Source organism: Mustelus asterias, chromosome 14 (genome assembly GCF_964213995.1).
Source record: "Mustelus asterias chromosome 14, sMusAst1.hap1.1, whole genome shotgun sequence".
Taxonomy (NCBI): domain Eukaryota; kingdom Metazoa; phylum Chordata; class Chondrichthyes; order Carcharhiniformes; family Triakidae; genus Mustelus; species Mustelus asterias.
Genome location: NC_135814.1, coordinates 5,982,506 through 6,001,712, shown reverse-complemented (window position 1 = coordinate 6,001,712; position 19,207 = coordinate 5,982,506). Strand labels below are relative to the sequence as shown.

The following is a 19,207-nucleotide window of genomic DNA, read 5'->3' as shown; positions in this document are numbered from 1 at the left end:
ATCAACCTGGTGAACCTTCTCTGCACTCCCTCCAATGCCAATATATCCTTCCTCATATAAGGGGACCAATACTGCACACAGTATTCCAGCTGCGGCCTCACCAATGCCCTGTACAGGTGCATCAAGACATCCCTGCTTTTATATTCTATCCCCTTCGCAATATAGGCCAACATCCCATTTGCCTTCTTGATCACCTGTTGTACCTGCAGACTGGGCTTTTGCATCTCATGCACAAGGACCCCCAGGTCCCTTTGCACGGTAGCATGTTTTAATTTGTTTCCATTGAGATAGTAATCCCATTTGTTATTATTTCCTCCCCTGTCACAAACTGAACCACTGCTGAGTAAACAGCAGGTGGCAGATAGTTGTCTAAACCCGCGAGAAAGAAATTTGGATTGTAACTAGCATGCGCAGAGCTAAGCCCCGCCCACCCGGTCCCAACTCTCGCGAGACCTTCGCCCGGAGCGCGAGCTCTCGCGAGATCAAGCGGGCGGCTATCAGCCGGAGAGCGGGCAGGAAGCCGGCGGCGGGGGGGGTACCTAAGGTAGGCGAAACCTGCCGCCCGCTAACCTGAAGCGGCCGGAGAGGAAAACAAACCATTGAGAATGGAAAAAGAGAAAGCGTGGGCTTTCTTTAAAAGCACAGCGATCCTCTGGGACATGTCTGATCCAGTGATGCGTCGCCTGACAACAGCTGTGGCGGCAGCCGGGAGGCGGAGGGAACTCCAACTCCCAGGAGACACTGGGCCCGACGCGCATGCGTGGACGTACCCGGAGGACAAATCTGAAGTGCGCATGCGTTCGTGGAACTGGCCCGCGCATGCGTAATTAGCTATTCCTCCGCCACGCAGGCGAGGGACCCCGGTCGCGCATGCTCAGTTAAGTGCTGCGGTGAGCTCAGCTTAGTGCCCCTCACCAGGGGAGGGAAGTGTTGACTGCCTTTGATTCTCATTCAGGCTCAGAGGTAATGGGGCTCAGTTCTACATTCACACAATTATTACAGCATGTCAGATTCCAAGGGGGCCTTGACAGGGTAGACGCTGAGACAATGTTTCCTCTCATGGAGAAACCTGGAACCACTCCAAAGATGTGCAGGTTAGGTAAATTGCCCCTTAGTGTCAGGGGGTTTAGCAGGGTAAATATGTGGAGTTACGGGAATAGTGCCTGGGTGGGATTGTTGTCGGTGCAGGCTTGATGGGCCGAATAGCCTCATTCTGCATTGTAGGGATTCGATAACAGCAATTGTTTACAAGTGACTGCAATTGTCTATAATTTACATAGATGATTTGGAGTTAAGGACCCAGAAGAGTTTCAGATTCCAGCATCTGCAGTAATTTGCTTTTATGGAGTTAAGGATCAAGTGTGTGTCAAAATTCACAGATGACACTAGGTTGAGTGGTAGAGCAAAGTGTGCAGAGGACGCTGAAAGTCTGCAAAGGGATATAGATAGTCTAAGTGAGAGGGCAAGGTTCTGGCTGATGGAGTACGCTGTTGGTAAACATGAGGTCATCCATTTTGGTCAGAATAACCGCAAAATGGACTATTTAAATGGTAAAAAATTGCAGCATGCTGCTGTGCAGAGGGACCTGGGTGTCCTTGTGCAGGAATCACAAGGAGTTGGTTTGAAGGTGCAGAAGGTAATTAAGAAGGCAAATGGAATTTTGTCCTTCATTGCTAGAGGGATGGAGTTTAAAAACAGCAATATTATGTTGCAGCTGTATAAAGTGCTGGTGAGGCCTCACCTGGAGTACTGTGTACAGTTTTGGTCTCCTTGCTTGAGAAAGGATATACTGGCACTGGAGGGGGTGCAGAGGAGATTCACTAGGTTGATTCTGGAGTTGAGAGGGTTAGCCTATGAGGAGAGACTGAGTAGACTGGGACTATACTCATTGAAATTTAGAAGAATGAGGGGCGAACCTTATAGAAACATATAAAATTATGAAGGGATAGGTAAGATAGAAGCAGGGAGGTTATTTCCACTGGTGGGTGAAACCTGAACTACGGAGCAGATTTAGGACTAAGTTGAGGAGGAACTTCTTTACCCAAAGGGTTGTGAATCTGGAATTCCCTGCCCAGTGAAGCAGTTGAGACTACCTCACTGAATGATAATAAGACAGCCACGATCTTATTGAATGGTGGAGAAGCTCGAGGGGCCAAATGGCCTACTCCTTCTCCTAGTTCTTATGTTCTTATGACATAAATGGAGGCTGAAATTAAGATGCAGATGAGGAACAGTTTCTTCTGAGGGTCATTAGTGTTCTGGGGACCGAGTTCGAATCCCGCCACAGCAGGTGGTGGAATTTGAATTCAATAAAAAAATCTGGAATTAAGAATCTACTGATGACCATGAAACCATTGTTGGAAAAGCCCATCTGGTTCACTAATGTCCTTTAGAGAAGGAAATCAGTCGTTCTTACCTGGGCTGGTCTACATGTGACTCCAGAGCCGCAGCAACGTGGTTGACTGTCAACTACCTTCTCAATAAGGGCAAATAGGGATGGGCAATAAATTCTGGCCAGCCAGCAACTCCCAAGTTCCACGAATGAATTTTTAAAATTCCACAAGAGGTATGGGGCACAGGGAGGAAAGTAAATTTAAGGCAGATGACCTGTACTGGCTGAGGTTATTCATGAAGGCCCTGCCTTCTCAACCTTGCCCCTTGCCGGAGGTGTGGTGACCCACAGGTTAAATCACCACCAGTCAGCTCTACCCTTCAAAGAGAGTGCAGCCTATGGTCATCCGGGACTATGGCAACTTTATCTTTTAATCTTATTGAATGGTGGAGCAAGTTTGAGGGGCCAAGTGGCCTACTCATGTGTTCCTTATGTAATGAAATACCGATACAAGTCTTTATCTGCATTTAAAAACACACCTTTTTAGCCCATCTGCTAAGTCTATGGGATTTGCCCCAGACCTATCAGCCCTTCTCAAGGCCAATTATGATGTGGAGTTGCCGGCGTTGGACTGGGGTGGGCACTGTAAGTAGTCTCGCAACACCAGGTTAAAGTCCAGCAGGTTTATTTGGTAGCATGGACTTTCAGAGCGCTGCTTCTTCATCTGGTGAGGCATCTGATGAAGGGGCAACGCTCCAAAAGCTCGTGCTACTAAATAAACCTGTTGGACTTTAACCTGATGTTGTGAGACTTCTTACAAGGGCAATTAGAGATGGATAACAAATGCTGACCTAGCCAATATTACCCGTGACCTGTGAAAGAATTTCAAAAGTTGGAACCACTCTTCCAAAATTGTTCATTTTAAAACTAAGAAAGGTTTTATTATTCAAAGTGAAGAAGGTATTAAGGGAAAGGTGGGTACGGAGTTAAGTCACAGATCAACTGTGACCTCGTTGAATTACTGAAACAAGCTTGAGGAGCTGAATAACCATCATCTTTTCTTGCATTTCTATCTTTGGCATAGTGCCCTATTTTCTTTCCTGGTTACATACTTGTGAAGTGCTGTAGGGACATTTTTCTACATTAGATATGTCAAATATAGTTAGGCCACAGTAGAGTACTGCTTACAATTCTTGTCACTGCATTATAGGGAGGATGTGAGTGGTAGTGAGGGTGTAGAGGAGATTTACAGGAATGTTGCCATGACTGGAGAGTTTTTAACCATGAGGAAAGACTGGATAAGCTGAGTTTGTTTGTCTTTGGAACAGAGGTGGCTGAGTGGGGGATTTAATTGAAGTATATAAAATGATAAGGGGCTGAAATAGAGTGGATAGGAAGGACCTATTTCCCGAAGCAGAGGGGTCAGAGATTTAAAGTAAGTGATGGAAGGATTAGATAGAGTTGAGGGAACAGCTCACCCACAGGGTGGTTGGAGTTTGGAACTCGCTGTATGACTGGTTGGTAGAGGCAGAAATCCTCACTGTGTAAAAAAATTACTGGGATCTGCTCTTGAAGCACTGTAACTACAGGGCTATGGACCAAGACAGGGAAGTTCTTTGAGAGAGCTTTTTCGACAGGCATGGACATGGTTATGCGAATGACCCCTCACAGTACCATGAATTTGTATCATTCTATGTCACGGAATCATTTGCGCAAGATCTTATTGGGTTTGTACTAATATAATTTATTTTGTGCTTTGCTGCTTCCCATAGTGGTTTACAGAAATTGTAATGACTTGTATGGGGGTGATTTGTCCAGCTATTTCCCCAGGATGTTGACTTTGCTTTAGAAGAGGAAGATGTTTGAAAATATCCACCTGTCCAGCGCTCTCCCTTATCTTGTTTTGAGTGCTGCATTGTCTGATCAGACATTAAACATAGGCCCCCATCTACTATCTCAGCTGGATTTTCAAGATCCTATAGTACAATTTTTGAAAACTGTAAGGGAGTTCTCCCTGGTGTCGTGCGCCAATATTGGTCCCCCATCAACATCACTAAAGCTGATTATCTGGTCCTTATGACTTTGCTCATTATGGGAGCTTGCTGTGTGCAAACTGGTTGCTGCATTTCTTGAATCACAACTATTACTACATTTCAGAAGTATTTAATTGGTCGTAAAGCACTTTGGGCCATCCTGCCACTGGGACAGGTGCTTTATAAATACAATTTCTTTCATCTATTTCATGTATTTTTTGTGACTGAGAAGTTGATCTGCATCATCTGTACGAGTACTTTCACAACACTGGCATAAAATAACGTGAAAAGGAAGATCAAAATTCAAATTCCTTAAAACAGACAAGCTTTATTTAATCCTCCAGCAACCTCATAATAGAGGGTGGTGGGGGCCTGGAATGCGCTGCCAGGCAAGGTGGTGGAGGCGGGCAAGGTGGTGGAGGCGGACACACTGGGAACGTTTAAGACTTATCTAGATAGCCACATGAACGGAGTGGGAATGGAAGGATACAAAAGAATGGTCTAGTTTGGACCAGGGAGCGGCGCGAGCTTGGAGGGCCGAAGGGCCTGTTCCTGTGCTGTATTGTTCTTTGTTCTAACAGGAAGGCAAGTTTATATAAACAGCATTAAATGCACCTTCTGTGATATTTGTCAGCGAAAGCAGAAATGTTTGTGACTTTCAGGGTGCCATGCAAAACTATGAAATGAATGAAACTTTAATTATATTCCATTGTAATCACCTGGGTGGAAATCCTATCAAAAGGATCACCTCAAAAGAAATGGGTGCATTTGGGACAAAAACAGAAAATGCTGGAAAATTTCAGCAGGTCTGACAGCATCTGTGGAGAGAGAATAGAGCCAACGGCCGGAACTCTACCACGGAATCGGCGTGGGTGAGAATCCGACAACGGAAATCTCTGTCGACCTTGGGCGGGAATTTCTGGTCTCGCCTGAGCGAGATCGTAAAACCCAGCCCGAGGTTTCGAGTCTGGATGACCCTTTACTTCTAGCCGATTCTGATAACATGAGTCTTGTTACACGCTAGGACACAAACCATACTGACCATTACCATGGTTTGGGCGGCATGGTGACACAGTGGTTAGCAGTGCTGCTTCACAGCGTCAGGGACCCGGGTTCGATTCCCGACTTGGGTCACTGTCTGTGTGGAGTGTACGTGTTCTCCCCGTGTCTGCATGGGTTTCCTTCCACAGTCCAGAGATGCGCAGGTTAAGTCGATTGGCCATGCTAAATTGCCCCTTAGTGTCAGGAGGACTAGCTAGGGTAAATGCATGGGGTTATGGGATAGGGCTTGGGTGGGATTGTGGTTGCTGCAGACTCGATGGGCCGAATGGCTGCCTTCTGCACTGTTGGATTCTATGGCTTGCTAGGTCTTGTATTCTTGTCAGTACTTTGTGACACACCCAGAGTTATTAACTATACTCTGATCATGTTGTTTTCCTTTTGGATTGTTTATTTTAACTGACTAATGAATAATTTCAATTGCATTGAAGTTCATCTATGATTCTATTTAACAAGGTCGCACATTGGTGTTCAACTTTGCAAATGAGAATGTAATTGAATCATCACAAGGAGATGTGGAAGCACCTTGCCCACACTGTGAAAAGCTATGCTGATCTGCAATCAGGCTCCACCGCAATGTTAGAACGCATCATGGCTCCTTCGACAGCACCTTCTCAACCTACTACCATCTCAAAGGACAAGGGCATCAGACACATGGGAACACCACACCTGACACTAGGGTCGATTTAGCATGGCCAATCAACCTAACCCACATTCTTTGGACTGTGCGAGGAAACCGGAGCACCCGGAGGAAACTCAGGCAGACATGGGGAGAATGTGCAAACTCCACACAGACAGTGACCCAAGGCTGCAATTGAACCCGGGTCCCTGGCGCTTTGATGCAACAATGCTAACCACTGTGCCACCGTGTCGCCCCACATCATGGAGAACGAATCCATAGAATACCTACAGTGCAGAAGGAGACCCATCGAGTCTGCATTGACTCTCCGAAAGAGCATCTTACCCAGGCCCCTGTAATCTGGCATTTACCATGGCCAATCCACCTGACCTACACATCTTTGGAACTGGAACTTAAGGTTCTCTGCTTTCAGCTTATCTGAGTACTCTGCAGTAAGAAAAGTGGCCCAATGGTGAAAAAATGCTGCTGTTGGCAAGCTCCAGGCATTTAAGACTCGAGAGAAAACCTAGCAGCTATTCAGTGCAGTTAGGGCTGAGGAAAATCTCTGGGAAGCTGAGATAATGTCAGAAGCTTGCTGGGTCCATGCTGAAGAGGGCGAGGGCTGCACGAAGTCCTGGCAGCCATTTATAGCTCAGTGCAGCCTGGAGACTAAAGTTCAAAGAAACCCGGGGGAAGAGGTTGCCAGTTTAGTAAAGCTAGTGGCCTGTGAGAAGTGTGCTGGGAGTACGACTTTATGAATCCCATGGAATGCAATCTCGAGAAGAGACTGAACCATCAGACGGTGGGCAGCCATTGAGACAGTCCCAGTCCGAGCAGCTGTCAAGGGAATTCGGAGGCTAGATCTTCAAAAATGAAGAGTTGAAATCCCTCGGGAGGAGGACTGAGTAAAACATAAGTTTGTGACTCTGTGGCCACTGACCTTTGGATGGGTTGCTGAAACTATCCATTGGATATGTCTTAGTCACGTCTGCCATTGAATGTGCAGTGTACTGTGTTCAACCACAGTTTGTTCATTAATACTTACCTCATGAATATTAGCGGATAATATAGAAAAAAAACAAGTACTGTACAATTATGCATCTGTAAAGTTTATCTTGCTTGTTCAAAGTAGTGGAACTTTATGCTTTATTTTCCTAATAAGTATCTGGGATTTTAAATTTTGTCCACTTGAAACAAAAAGTTGTTGTTCCTGACTCAATCATATCAAAGCTATCAAGGGATATGGAGCATCGACAGGTAAGTGGAGTTAGAATTCAGGCTGCTTTAATCCACCTGAATGGTGTAACAGGCTCAAGGGGCCTCCGCTTCCCTGTTTCATACCTGATCTATCCAGGAAGATCTGGATCCATCCCCGCCTCTGTACCAATTCCCGATGCTAATACCAGCAGTGCTCCTCATCCTCAGTCAGGTTTTCTGTGACACTTGGAGCTCACTGAGATGACTGAGAGTTGTTTTAGGGTTGGGCGGATGGAAAGCAAATCTGCAAACTTTTAGATTTCAGTATATCTTGAAATTGATTATTTTGTTTTATTTCTTCAGCGGCCTAAAGGATGTCCCTTGGACCATGGGCCAAACTGCTTGCATCTGCTCTCGTGGGACAATCACCATCGATAATAAGCGCTATTTCTTTATCCAGAAGCTCGACGAGGGGTACGTAATCACAACCACTGTTAGATCTTGCTTCGTGTGTATGGCTTATAGCTCACTGTGCAAAAATATTAGAATTATAGAATGCCCTCTTACTGTACTAAAGTGGGCTATATGCAAATCCTTCTGCCTGTGCTGGTTCTTTGAAAAAGCTGTCCGGTTTAGTCTCACACCTGAGCCTCTCAACAATAACGTTGCAAATTAGTCCTCTTCAAGTACACGTCCGATAGCCTTTTCAAAGTTCCAAATGAAGCCTGATTCTATCACACTTTCAGCTAGTGAGTTCCAGACCTTTACAGCCCCCTGCATGAAGAAATGTTTCCTCCATCCCCTCCAGCCAATTATTTTAAATCCATGACCAGAAGAAGCAGTTTCTTCCTAATTGCTGTATGAAATCCCCTCGTAATTTTCAATACCTTTCTTCGGCCTTTACCAATACCTCCCTCTGGCTTAGCACTGCTGCCTCACTGCGCCAGGGACTCGGGTTTGATACCCGGCTTGGGTCACTGTCTGTGTGGAGTTTGTATATTCTCCCCGTGTCTGTGAATGCAGTTTCCTCCCACAGTCTGAAAGACGTGCTGGTTAGGTGGATTGGCCGTGCTAAATTCTCCCTCAGTGTACCCGAACAGGTGCCGGAGTGAGGCGACTCGGGGATTTTCACAGTAACTTAATTGCAGTGTTAACGTAAGCCTACTTGTGACTAATAAGTAAACAGTACTCCAGCTGAGGCCTCACTAGTGATTTGTAAAAGTTTATCATGACTTTTAAAAATTATGTGCCATTCACAAAATCACAGATTCCATATGTCATCCTAACCTTTTTTCAAATTGCCTCTCAGTTGTTGTACTCCCTCCCTCCAGTGTTGCTTGAAACTTGGCATAATTCAGCCATACAGATCAGTGGGTTGTGAGGTTTATTTCCAGGCTGCAACGAATCGCGTAGAGCAGCATTTGGAGCATTACATGTGTCGTGGTTGCAGTTCTGCCCTCCGTCTGGTGGCGCCTATTGGACAGTATCTGGTCAGGCTAGGATCAGTTCCGCTGTGAGACACCCCACCTCCAGATCTCAAACATGATGAATGAAAGAAATGGTCAAGACTTGCAGAAGCCTTTGGCAGTACTGTGTGAAATACACGTGGTGCAGTAAATAGCACAGTGGATTGGGCAGTCAGAGCCCTCTGATGCTGCTGATGAGAATCAAATCCTTAAAACAACAATTTGCATTTAAACGGCACCTTTTAGTGTGGTGAAACATCCCAACAGGTTTTACAGGAAACAACATTTGACCCCCAAGCCACATAATGACGTAGGACAACGGGTGACCCAAAACCTTGTCAAAGATCTAGATTTTAAGGAGCATTTTAGCTGCACTGAGAGGGTGGAGAGGTTTAGGGAGGGAATTCCAGAAATTAGGGCCCAGGCAACTGAAGGCATGGCCGGCAATGCGCAAGAAGGCAGAATTGGGAGGCACACAGAGATCTGAGGGTGGTAGGGCTGGAGGAGGTCACTGAGATAGGGAACTTCTTCTCATCATTTGTCTAATTCTACTTTATATGACTCTGTTTAAAAGTTTGTCTGATTATGCTCCTGTGAAACGCCTTGGGACATTTAGCTATGTTTAAGTAGTGATTTAAAAAGTATAGTGAGAGTTATTTGCGATGTGTTAATCCTAGGATGTTCTCTTGATTGGTTATCTCTCTAGGTTTAGCCCAGATCTCCGCCTTCTACCTGCTTGCTCTGTTGGGGAGGTGTGCAGGAGAATGGAGAATGTTATTTTGAATTATGTGTCAACACACTCGGAGCTCCGTTCTCCCTTTCTGTTTCAGGGGTTTCAGCTATGTAGATCTAGTGGAGAGTGTTCAAAGTGGCCGTTTCTATGCCCTGAAGCGGATCATCTGCCATGACAAGGAAGACCGTAAGAATGCTCTGAACGAGGTGGAGATGCATCAGATGTTCAACCACCCGAACATCCTGCATTTGGAAGCGTACTGCATCATGGACAAAGGTCCAAAGTGTGAGGGCTGGCTGCTGCTGCCTTACATTCAGGTGGGTCTGGCTGTCTCTGTTCAAGAAAGTATTCTATTTACAAACTCTGCACGCCAGCATGGGGCTCAGGGAGCAAAAGCTACAAAAATATCGACTTAAATTCTCCAGCCAACAAGCATGGATTTTCAGTACATCATGGAATTAACCCTTAACATGTGCCAGCCTCCGCTTAGTTGCTAACTCTTGCCTCTGAGTCAAAGCTTATTAGTTTGATTCCCACATCAGTCACCTGTGCAAATAACCTCAACTAACAATTCAATGCTGCACTGTTACAGGTGCCATCTTTCAGATGAGGCCCTGAAACTGATGCCTTGTTTAACCCCAAACCGTGTGTAAAAGATCCATAGAAGACTATGAAGAACAGTAAGGAGATCCTCCTTGGTTTCTTGATCAACACGTGTCCCTCATCCAACATTACTGGATATATAATACTAACCTGGGCAGGTGTATGGGCTGTCAGTGAGGGAGCATAGTAGTAGTAGTGATCATAATTTAGTTACATCTGGAGCAGTTAGTAAAAAGGATACAGACAGACCAGGAGTAACAGTTTTACACTGGGCAATTTTACTATACGTGAACTGGGAACAGATACTTGAAGGTAATAGGATGCAGCTAAAGAAAGTTACGAAGAAATACATTACCTTAAAGAGAAAGGGTCTGACTCATATATCCAGAACCACCCTTGATGGCAAAAAGCATACAGAATAGTACAAGGTTAAAAAAATGCAAACTTATGTCAGATGTCAAGAGCTCAATACCGCAGAAAGCCTAGAGGAGTAGAGAAAGTGCAGGGGTGAAATTAAAAAGGAAATTAAGAAAGCAAAAAGAGGGCACAATAAAATATTGACAAGTAAAATCATTAAAAGCCCAAAGATAATTTATAAAGATGCTTTGTAACATACCAGTGTGTTGTGAGTAAGAGGATAATTAAGGGAAGAGTAGGACCAATAGATTTCCTTTTGCAGTCATTGTTTCTGCATTTACCACCCTCAAGGACAGCAAGTTCCAGGTTAGTACCACTCAATGCCAGTCCCCTTGCATCTCTTGCCCAACATCTTAAATCTGTGTCCCCTAGTCCTTGTACTGTCAGGTAATGAGAAGAATTTTTTCCTGTCATAATCTCGTACACCCCACTCTCCTTTGCAAATGTGGATGCAGTACTCTAGTTGGGGCCTAACTAGAGCTTTACATAGGTAGATAGAGAATCTGGTGAACTGGTGCGGCAACAATAATCTCTCCCTCAGTGTCAACAAAACGAGGGAGACAGTCATCGACTTCAGGAAGCGTGGAGGAGAACATGCCCCAGTCTACATCAATGGGGATGAAGTAGAAAGGGTCAAGAGCTTCAATTTTTTAGGTGTCCAGATCACCAACAACCCGTCCTGGTCCCCCCCATGCCGACACTATAGCTAAGAAAGCCCACCAACACCTCTACTTTCTCAGAAGACTAAGGAAATTTGGCATATTAGCTACGACTCTTACTAACTTTTACAGATGCACCATAGAAAGCATTCTTTCTGGTTTTATCTTAGAATCCCTACAGCACAGAAAGAGGCCATTCGGCCCATCGAGTCTGCACCGACCACAATCCCCACCCAGGCCCTACCCCCATATCCCTACATATTTACCCACTAATCCCTCTAACCTACGCATCCCAGGACTCTAAGGGCAATTTCTAGCTTGGCCAATCAACCTAACCCGCACATCTTTGGACTGTGGGAGGAAACCGGAGCACCCGGAGGAAACCCACGCAGACACGAGGAGAATGTGCAAACTCCACACAGACAGTGACCCAAGCCGGGAATCGAACCCAGGTCCCTGGAGCTGTGAAGCAGCAATGCTAACCACTGTGCTACCGTGCCGCCTTATCACAGCTTGGTATGGCTCCTGCTCTGCCCAAGACCGCAAGAAATTGTAGCCCAATCCATCACACAAACCAGCCTCCCACCCATTGACTCTGTCTACACTTCCCGCTGCCTCAGCAAAGCAGCCAGCATAATTAAGGACTCCACGCACCCCGGACATTCTCTCTTCCACCTTCTTCCGTCGGGAAAAAGATACAAAAGTCTGAGGTCACGTACCAACCGACTCAAGAACAGCTTCTTCCCTGCTGCCGTCAGACTTTTGAATAGACCTACCTTGCATTAAGTTGACCTTTCTCTACACCCTAGCTATGACTGTAACATTACATTCTGCAGCCTCTCCTCTCCTCTATGAACGGTATGCTTTGTCTGTGCGCAAGACACAATACTTTCACTGTATGTTAATACATGTGACAATAATAAATCAAATCAAGTTGGGGCCTAACCAGAGGGTGGGGAGGAGGAGGGGGGTTGGGGAGGAGAGGAGCGGGGCAGGAGTAGGAATAGCGAGCATGGGAGACCAAAATCTGAGCTCTGTCCTGCTGCTCCTCTAATCAAACTCTATTGTTTTCCTGCTCCTGAAATTATTTTGCCCCATTTTGACTACAGAGGAGCCATAATGTCAGCTAATGTGCACGGAGGTGACCTTTCTTGAGCTTTTAGCCACTTGTCTTTGCTTTTGGCTGAGGTTTTGAGGGAAAATTTATTCACTGCCCCTGTATTTTGAACACTGAGACACGTTCTTTCCTTTAGTAATGATTTCTCAATTGGAATCCAAGAAAAGACAGGTTAATATCTCAGTTGGCCTCGAACGAGTATCTTCTTGAGAATTGGGCAGACACTAATGGTACAAACTGGGTGACATGGACAAGTTGGGCTGAAGAGCCTGTTTCCATGCTATAAACCTCTATGACTCTATTACAGACCCGCTGCATATTATTGCCAGCCTTTATTTAGCTTTATTTAAGATTTCCAGTTACCCAAAGGTTTCTCCCTTGAATCATCCCATCCGTTCCACTTTGGAAGAGTCTGGCTTCAAACACTTGATGTTACTGTGCAGCTGTCCTTACACAGTGCCGTCTAGTACCCAAAACAGCACTGCTGTAAAACGTGTTTGCAATTGTAACAGCTTTAACTAAGAGATGGAGGTTTTTATTTGAAGAAAATTAATACAAATAGAAAGAGATTGAAAAATAAACACTTGAAAAGGGAAAAAATACAAAGAGGCAGATAATTTAGATGCTTTCAAATCCAGAGCAGCAACTTGAATTAAATAGCACCATTAATGTCATAGAACATTACGGGGTACTTCACGGGAGCATTATAAAATAAAATTCAACACAGCCAAAAGAGAGAGTAGGAAATTAAGGAGATACTAAGAGAAGACAAAAGCTTGGTCAAAAGGTAGGTTTTTAGGAGTGTCTTAAAGGAAGTGAGATTGAACAGTTTAGGCCTATACTTTCTGGAATTTAGAAGAATGAGGGGAGATCAAATTGAGGAATCCAATTCAAGATGATGAAAGGTATGGATAAAGTAGATATGGAGCAGGTGCTTCCTCTTGTGGGGCATTCTTGGGCGAGAGATCATAGTCTTAGGATAAGGGGTAACAAATTTAAAACAGAGTTGGGGAGAAACTACTTCTCCCAAAAGGTTGTGAATCTGTGGAATTCGCTGCCCCAGAGTGCAGTGGATGCTGGGACAGTGAGTAAATTTAAGGAGGAGTTAGACAGATTTTTAATTGGTAATGGGTTGAAGGGTTATGTGGAGAAGGCAGGAAAATGGGGATGAGGAGAGTATCAACCATGATCAAATGGCAGAGCGGACTCGATGGGCCGAATGGCCTAATTATGAACTTATGAAAGGAAGAAAGGGGTTGAGAGAGGCAATAGCTTAGGGACTTGGCAGCTCATTGGCACAGTTGTTAAAGAAACTAAGTACATGAGAGGAATGGAATGATATGCTGAAAGGCTGGTAAATTAGTTAGAATGAGAGAAGACACATTTGGAGTATAAACATCAGCACTGGTTAGCCTGATGTACAGGCGTCTGTTTGTGTTGTAATTTCTATGTAATACCTAAAGGACTTGGGATTTCTACAATGCCTGATCATGCCCCCAGCGCACCCCAAAGCGATTCACATCAATGATTTACCTTGACTGCATGCAGGCAAATGGGGCCACCATTTGCAAGATCCCAGCAGGGGTTGAATGGGGATCTAATTGATTAGTGTTGGTTAAGGCTAATAGGGAGAACTCCCTCCTCTAGTTAAGGTAGTGCAATTAGATCTTTTCTATCCAGCAAAAAATGCAGGCACGGCCTTACTTTAATGTCTCATCTGAAGCATAGCTTCCTGTCAAAAGAAAGAACTTGCATTTATATAGCACCTCTCATGAACTCAGACATTTCAATGTGCTTTACAACCAGCTCAGTACTTTTCGAAGTGTAGCCAGTATTGTATTGTGTCCTGTTTGTGCACAACACGCTCCAACAACGGCAATGCGACGGTCACCTGATCATCTTTAGTGATGTTGATTGAATGGTAAATATTTGTCAGCTCCCCTACTCTTCTCAAAGGGTGGCACGGTGACACAGTGGTTAGCACTGTCGCCTCACAGCGCCAGGGACCCAGATTCAATTCCCAGCTTGGGTCGCTGTCTGTGCAGAGTCTGCACAATCTCCCCGTGTCTGCGTGGGATTCCTCCGGATGCTCCGGTTTCCTCCCACAGTCCGAAAGATGTGCTGGTTAGGTGCATTGGCCATGCTAAATTCTCCCTCAGTGTACCCGAACAGGCGCTGGAGTATGGCAATGAGGGGATTTGCTTCATTGCAGTGTTAATGTAAGCCGACTTGTGATTAATGGATAAACTTTACTTTAAAATGGTGACATGGAATCTTCTAAGTACACTTGGAAGGCCAAACAGGGCATCTGTTTGACTTCTCGTCTGAAAGACGACGCCACTCAACGCTGCAGCACTCCCTCAGAACTGCATTGGGACTGTCAACCATGAGAATGTGCTCAGCTTTCTAGAGTGGGACTTCGCCCTTGATCTTCAGCCATGGAAGAAAGTGTGCAATCCACTGAGCAGTGGCTGAAGAAACATTGCATTGGGCGGCACAGTGGTTAGCACTGCTGCCCCTCAGCTCCAGGGACCCGGGTTCGATTCCCGGCTTAGGTCACTGTCTGTGTGGAGTTTGCACATTTTCTCCGTGTCTACGTGGGTTTCCTCCGGGTGCTCTGGTTTCCTCCCACAGTATGAAAGGTGTGCTGGTTAGCTGCATTGACCCGAATAGGCGCTAAAATGTGGCGATAAGGGGAATTTCACAGTAACTTCATTGCAGTGTTAATGTAAGCCTTACTTGTGACTAATAAAATAAACTTTAGACATTCAGCCAGGTTTGTGCACCTAATTATCAGTGTTGTTTATAACGAGTGGAACGCAATTTCTGGTTTTCTCTTCACAGAATGGTTCACTGTGGGCAAAGCTGGAAAAGCTCAGGGATACCAACAGTTTCATGCCTGAGGAAAAGATACTGAAAATCTTCCATGGACTTTGTGGAGGACTCAAAGCCATCCATGACAAGGGCTACGCTCACAGGTAAATCTCTTCCTCCTCTTGTTTGTGGCCTGTATACGTTGGGGGATATGTGTGCACGTCTCAGACATTTTACAGCAAGTCACATTTTTGCTTCACGAGATCATGGATTCTGGTCCCACTCCAGAGCAGAGAGCCCACAATCCAGTCTGAAACATCCAGTGCAGTAACAAATACATTCTGTACTTAGAGGCACAGTGGTTAGCACTGCCGACTCACAGCGATTCCCGGCTTGGGTCACTGTCTGTGCAGAGTCTGCACATTCTCCCCATGCCTGCATGGGTTTCCTCTGGGCGCTCCGGTTTCCTCCCACAATCCGGAAGACTTGCTGGTTAGATGCATTGGCCATGTTAAATTCTTCATCCAAAATGTTAAACCAAGACTCTGTCCATTTCTTTGTGGTAGATGTAAATATCTCGTGGCATTGTTTTGAAGTGAGTGGGGGAGTTATGCCCGGTGTCCCGATCAATAATTATCCTTCAACCAACATCGCAAAAAATAATTTCTGGTCATTATCACATTTCTGTTTGTGGAAGTTTGCTGCGTGCAAATCAGCTACCGCGTTGCCTCCAGTACAGCAGTGAAAACTCTTCAAACATAAAACTCTTCAAACATAAAGCACTTCAAATGGCTGTAAATTGCTTGCAGGCATCCTGGGGTTGTGAAAGGCACCACAGAAACGCACATTCTTTCATCCCATTATTTACTTTCAGGGATTTGAAACCCACCAATGTTCTTTTAGATGACAATGAACAACCTGTGCTGATGGACCTGGGATCAATGAACAAGGCACGGATTGAAGTGAAAGGATCACGAGAAGCCATGACAATCCAGGTAAAAGTTCTAGGGATGAAGGGAATTTTTTGTAAATGTATTTGATTTGTTTTTCTGCCTCTCCCAATGTTAATTGTTTATTTTGCATCTTGTGGTGTAATCCAGTTTTACAGGCCATTTGGACCATTATGCCACTGCCATGGTTCTTGCGGTTAGTCCCACTCCCCTGCTCTTTCTCTCTCTCTCTCTCACACTCACTCTTTCCCAATCTCTGAAAATTGTGCCATTTCTCTAAGCTGGAACGACGGAGGTTGAGGGGTGACCTGATAGAAGTTTATAAGATTGTGAGGGGCATGGACAGAGTGGATAGTAAGAAGCTTTTTCCCAGGGTGGAAGAGTCAATTACTAGGGGGCACAGGTGTGAGGGGCAAGGTTTAAAGGAGATGTACGAGGCAAGTTTTTTACTCAGAGGGTGGTGGGTGCCTGGAACTTGCTGCCGGGGGAGGTAGTGGAAGCAGATACGATAGTGACTTTTAAGGGGCATCTGGACAAATACATGAATAGGATGGGGATAGAGGGATATGGTCCCCGGAAGGGTCGGGGACAGATAGTTCAAACGGGCAGCATCGTCAGTGCAGGTTGGGAGGGCTGAAGGGCCTGTTCCTGTGCTGTAATTTTCTTTATTCTTTGGAGCCAAAATGATCAAATTTTGAAGTCAAGCAGTTCAGAGCAAAATGCAGTGAGATTTCTAAAGTGTGTTGTGTAGCATTAGCATTCTAGTTGATTAGATGTGAGCGGAATCTCATCCCCACTAAATAGTAGCATGAGGCATTGCCGATCTCCCTTTTCCATTGTCAGAATCTTTGTATGGCCAAAGCCTAGACTGACAGTGCAGAAGCATTTGTGCACAAGACATTGTGGTCCCCACGCATCCTCGCAGGTGAAATAATTTTAGTCGCTGACGATGGATAAACGATTGCGAGGATTTGAACCACCTCACTGTCTCACCTTTGCTACTCAGAGCAGAAACAGATCAATGAACCTTTTGAGGAATTTAGACGATCTCTCGCACTAGGCACTTTGCTGACACAGCCACTGTACCTTCTCAAATTAGATGACTGCAACAGAACACAAGTAAACAGTAAACTTGCAGAACTGGTTCAACGTTTATTTATTAGTGTTACAAGTAGAATTACATTAACACTGCAATGAAGTTACTGTGAAAATCCCCTGGTCGCCACACTCCGGCACCTGTTCGGGTCCACTGAGGGAGAATTTAGCACGGCCAATGCACGTCTTTCGGACTGTGGGTGGAAACCGGAGCACCCGGAGGAAACCCACACAAACATAGGAAGAACATGCAGATTCGGCACAGACCATGACCCGGTGTGTAACTAGATAATTATTTTCAATATAAATAAGTGTGAGATGGTGCATTGAGGTAGGAAGAGTAAGGAGGTCATATACTACTTGGGAAAGAGAAGTTTAAATTTGATATAGCAGACAGTGCTGGGGTTACGTAGACAAATCACTAAAAACAGCACTGCAGATTAATAAGGTCCTAAAAAGGAAACAAAGCGATAATTCGGAGGAGCAGAGAGTGGGGCCATTAATTAGTGAGGGAAAGTGAGAAATCGGAGGAGCGGGGCAAGGGATCACATGAGGGAAGATGTGTTAAATTAGAGAGAATGGACAAGGCGAGAGCAAGATAGCAATAAGGGAAATGATAATCAGTTGGCAGGAAAGGACAGAGTGTAGCAACTGTCAGCAGGTAAGGGATTAGCGGGTAGGGCCTGGGTGGGATTGTGGTCGGTGCAGACTCGATGGGCCGAATGGCCTCCTTCTGCACTGTAGGGATTCTATGATTTCTTCAATGATTTCTATGTAAGGCCAGCGTTTACAAAATTAGTAAAAATAGAGTTAAAGGCTCTGTATGAGAATGCCTGAACATACAAAACACATCAGCTCAAATAGAAATAAAATGTATGACCTGATAGCATTACCCAGATGGCTGCAAGGTGACCAATGCTGGGACCTGAATATTGAAGGGTACTTGACATTTCGGAAGGAAAGGAAGCTAAGAAACGGCTGCTCTGTTAATTAAGGATGACATTCGTACAAGAGTGAGGGATGACCCTAGTTCTAAAGATCAAGATGTAGAACATAGAACAGTACAGCACAGAACAGGCCCTTCGGCCCACGATGTTGTGCCGACCTTCATCTGAAACCAAGATCAAGCTATCCCACTCCCTACCATCCTGGTGTGCTCCATGTGCCTATCCAATAACCGCTTAAATGTTCCTAAAGTGTCTGACTCCACTATCACTGCAGGCAGTCCATTCCACACCCCAATCACTCTCTGCGTGAAGAACCTACCTCTGATATCCTTCCTATATCTCCCACCATGAACCCTATAGTTATGCCCCCTTGTAATAGCTCCATCCACCCGAGGAAATAGTCTTTGAACGTTCACTCGATCTATCCCCTTCATCATTTTATAAACCTCTATTAAGTCTCCCCTCAATCTCCTCCGCTCCAGAGAGAACAGCCCCAGCTCCCTCAACCTTTCCTCATAAGACCGACACTCCAAACCAGGCAGCATCCTGGTACATCTCCTCTGCACTCTCTCCAGCGCTTCCACATCCTTCTTATAGTGAGGTGACCAGAACTGCACGCAATATTCCAAATGCGGTCTCACCAAGGTCCTGTACAGTTGCAGCATAACCCCACGGCTCTTAAACTCCAACCCCCTGTTAATAAAAGCTAACACACTATATGCCTTCTTCACAGCTCTATCCACTTGAGTGGCAACCTTTAGAGATCTGTGGATATGGACCCCAAGATCTCTCTGTTCCTCCACAGTCTTCAGAACCCTACCTTTGACCCTGTAATCCACATTTAAATTAGTCCGACCAAAATGAATCACCTCACATTTATCAGGGTTAAACTCCATTTGCCATTTTTCAGCCCAGCTTTGCATCCTATCTATGTCTCTTTGCAGCCTACAACACCCCTCCACCTCATCCACTACTCCACCAATCTTGGTGTCATCAGCAAATTTACTGATCCACCCTTCAGCCCCCTCCTCTAAGTCATTAATAAAAATCACAAAGAGCAGAGGACCAAGCACCGATCCCTGCGGCACTCCGCTAGCAACCTGCCTCCAGTCCGAAAATTTTCCATCCACCACCACCCTCTGTCTTCGATCAGATAGCCAGTTACC

General features: G+C 45.3%; 1 protein-coding gene across 4 annotated transcripts in view; it reads left to right on the top strand.

The window, feature by feature from the left end:
- Positions 1–467: 467 nt before the first annotated feature.
- Positions 468–19,207, top strand: part of stk16 (serine/threonine kinase 16) — a 31,744-nt gene continuing 13,004 nt past the window's right edge. For 2 of the 4 annotated variants that reach the window (XM_078227823.1, XM_078227820.1), the window contains exons 1-5: positions 468–544; positions 7,604–7,714; positions 9,537–9,756; positions 15,080–15,213; positions 15,924–16,044. In XM_078227823.1, the coding sequence (XP_078083949.1) occupies positions 7,629–7,714; positions 9,537–9,756; positions 15,080–15,213; positions 15,924–16,044 (561 nt within the window). In that variant the 5' untranslated portion in view covers positions 468–544; positions 7,604–7,628. Of the gene's footprint in view, positions 545–582; positions 964–7,603; positions 7,715–9,536; positions 9,757–15,079; positions 15,214–15,923; positions 16,045–19,207 lie in introns of those variants that run through there. The other 2 variants (XM_078227822.1, XM_078227821.1) reach the window with 2 other exon arrangements.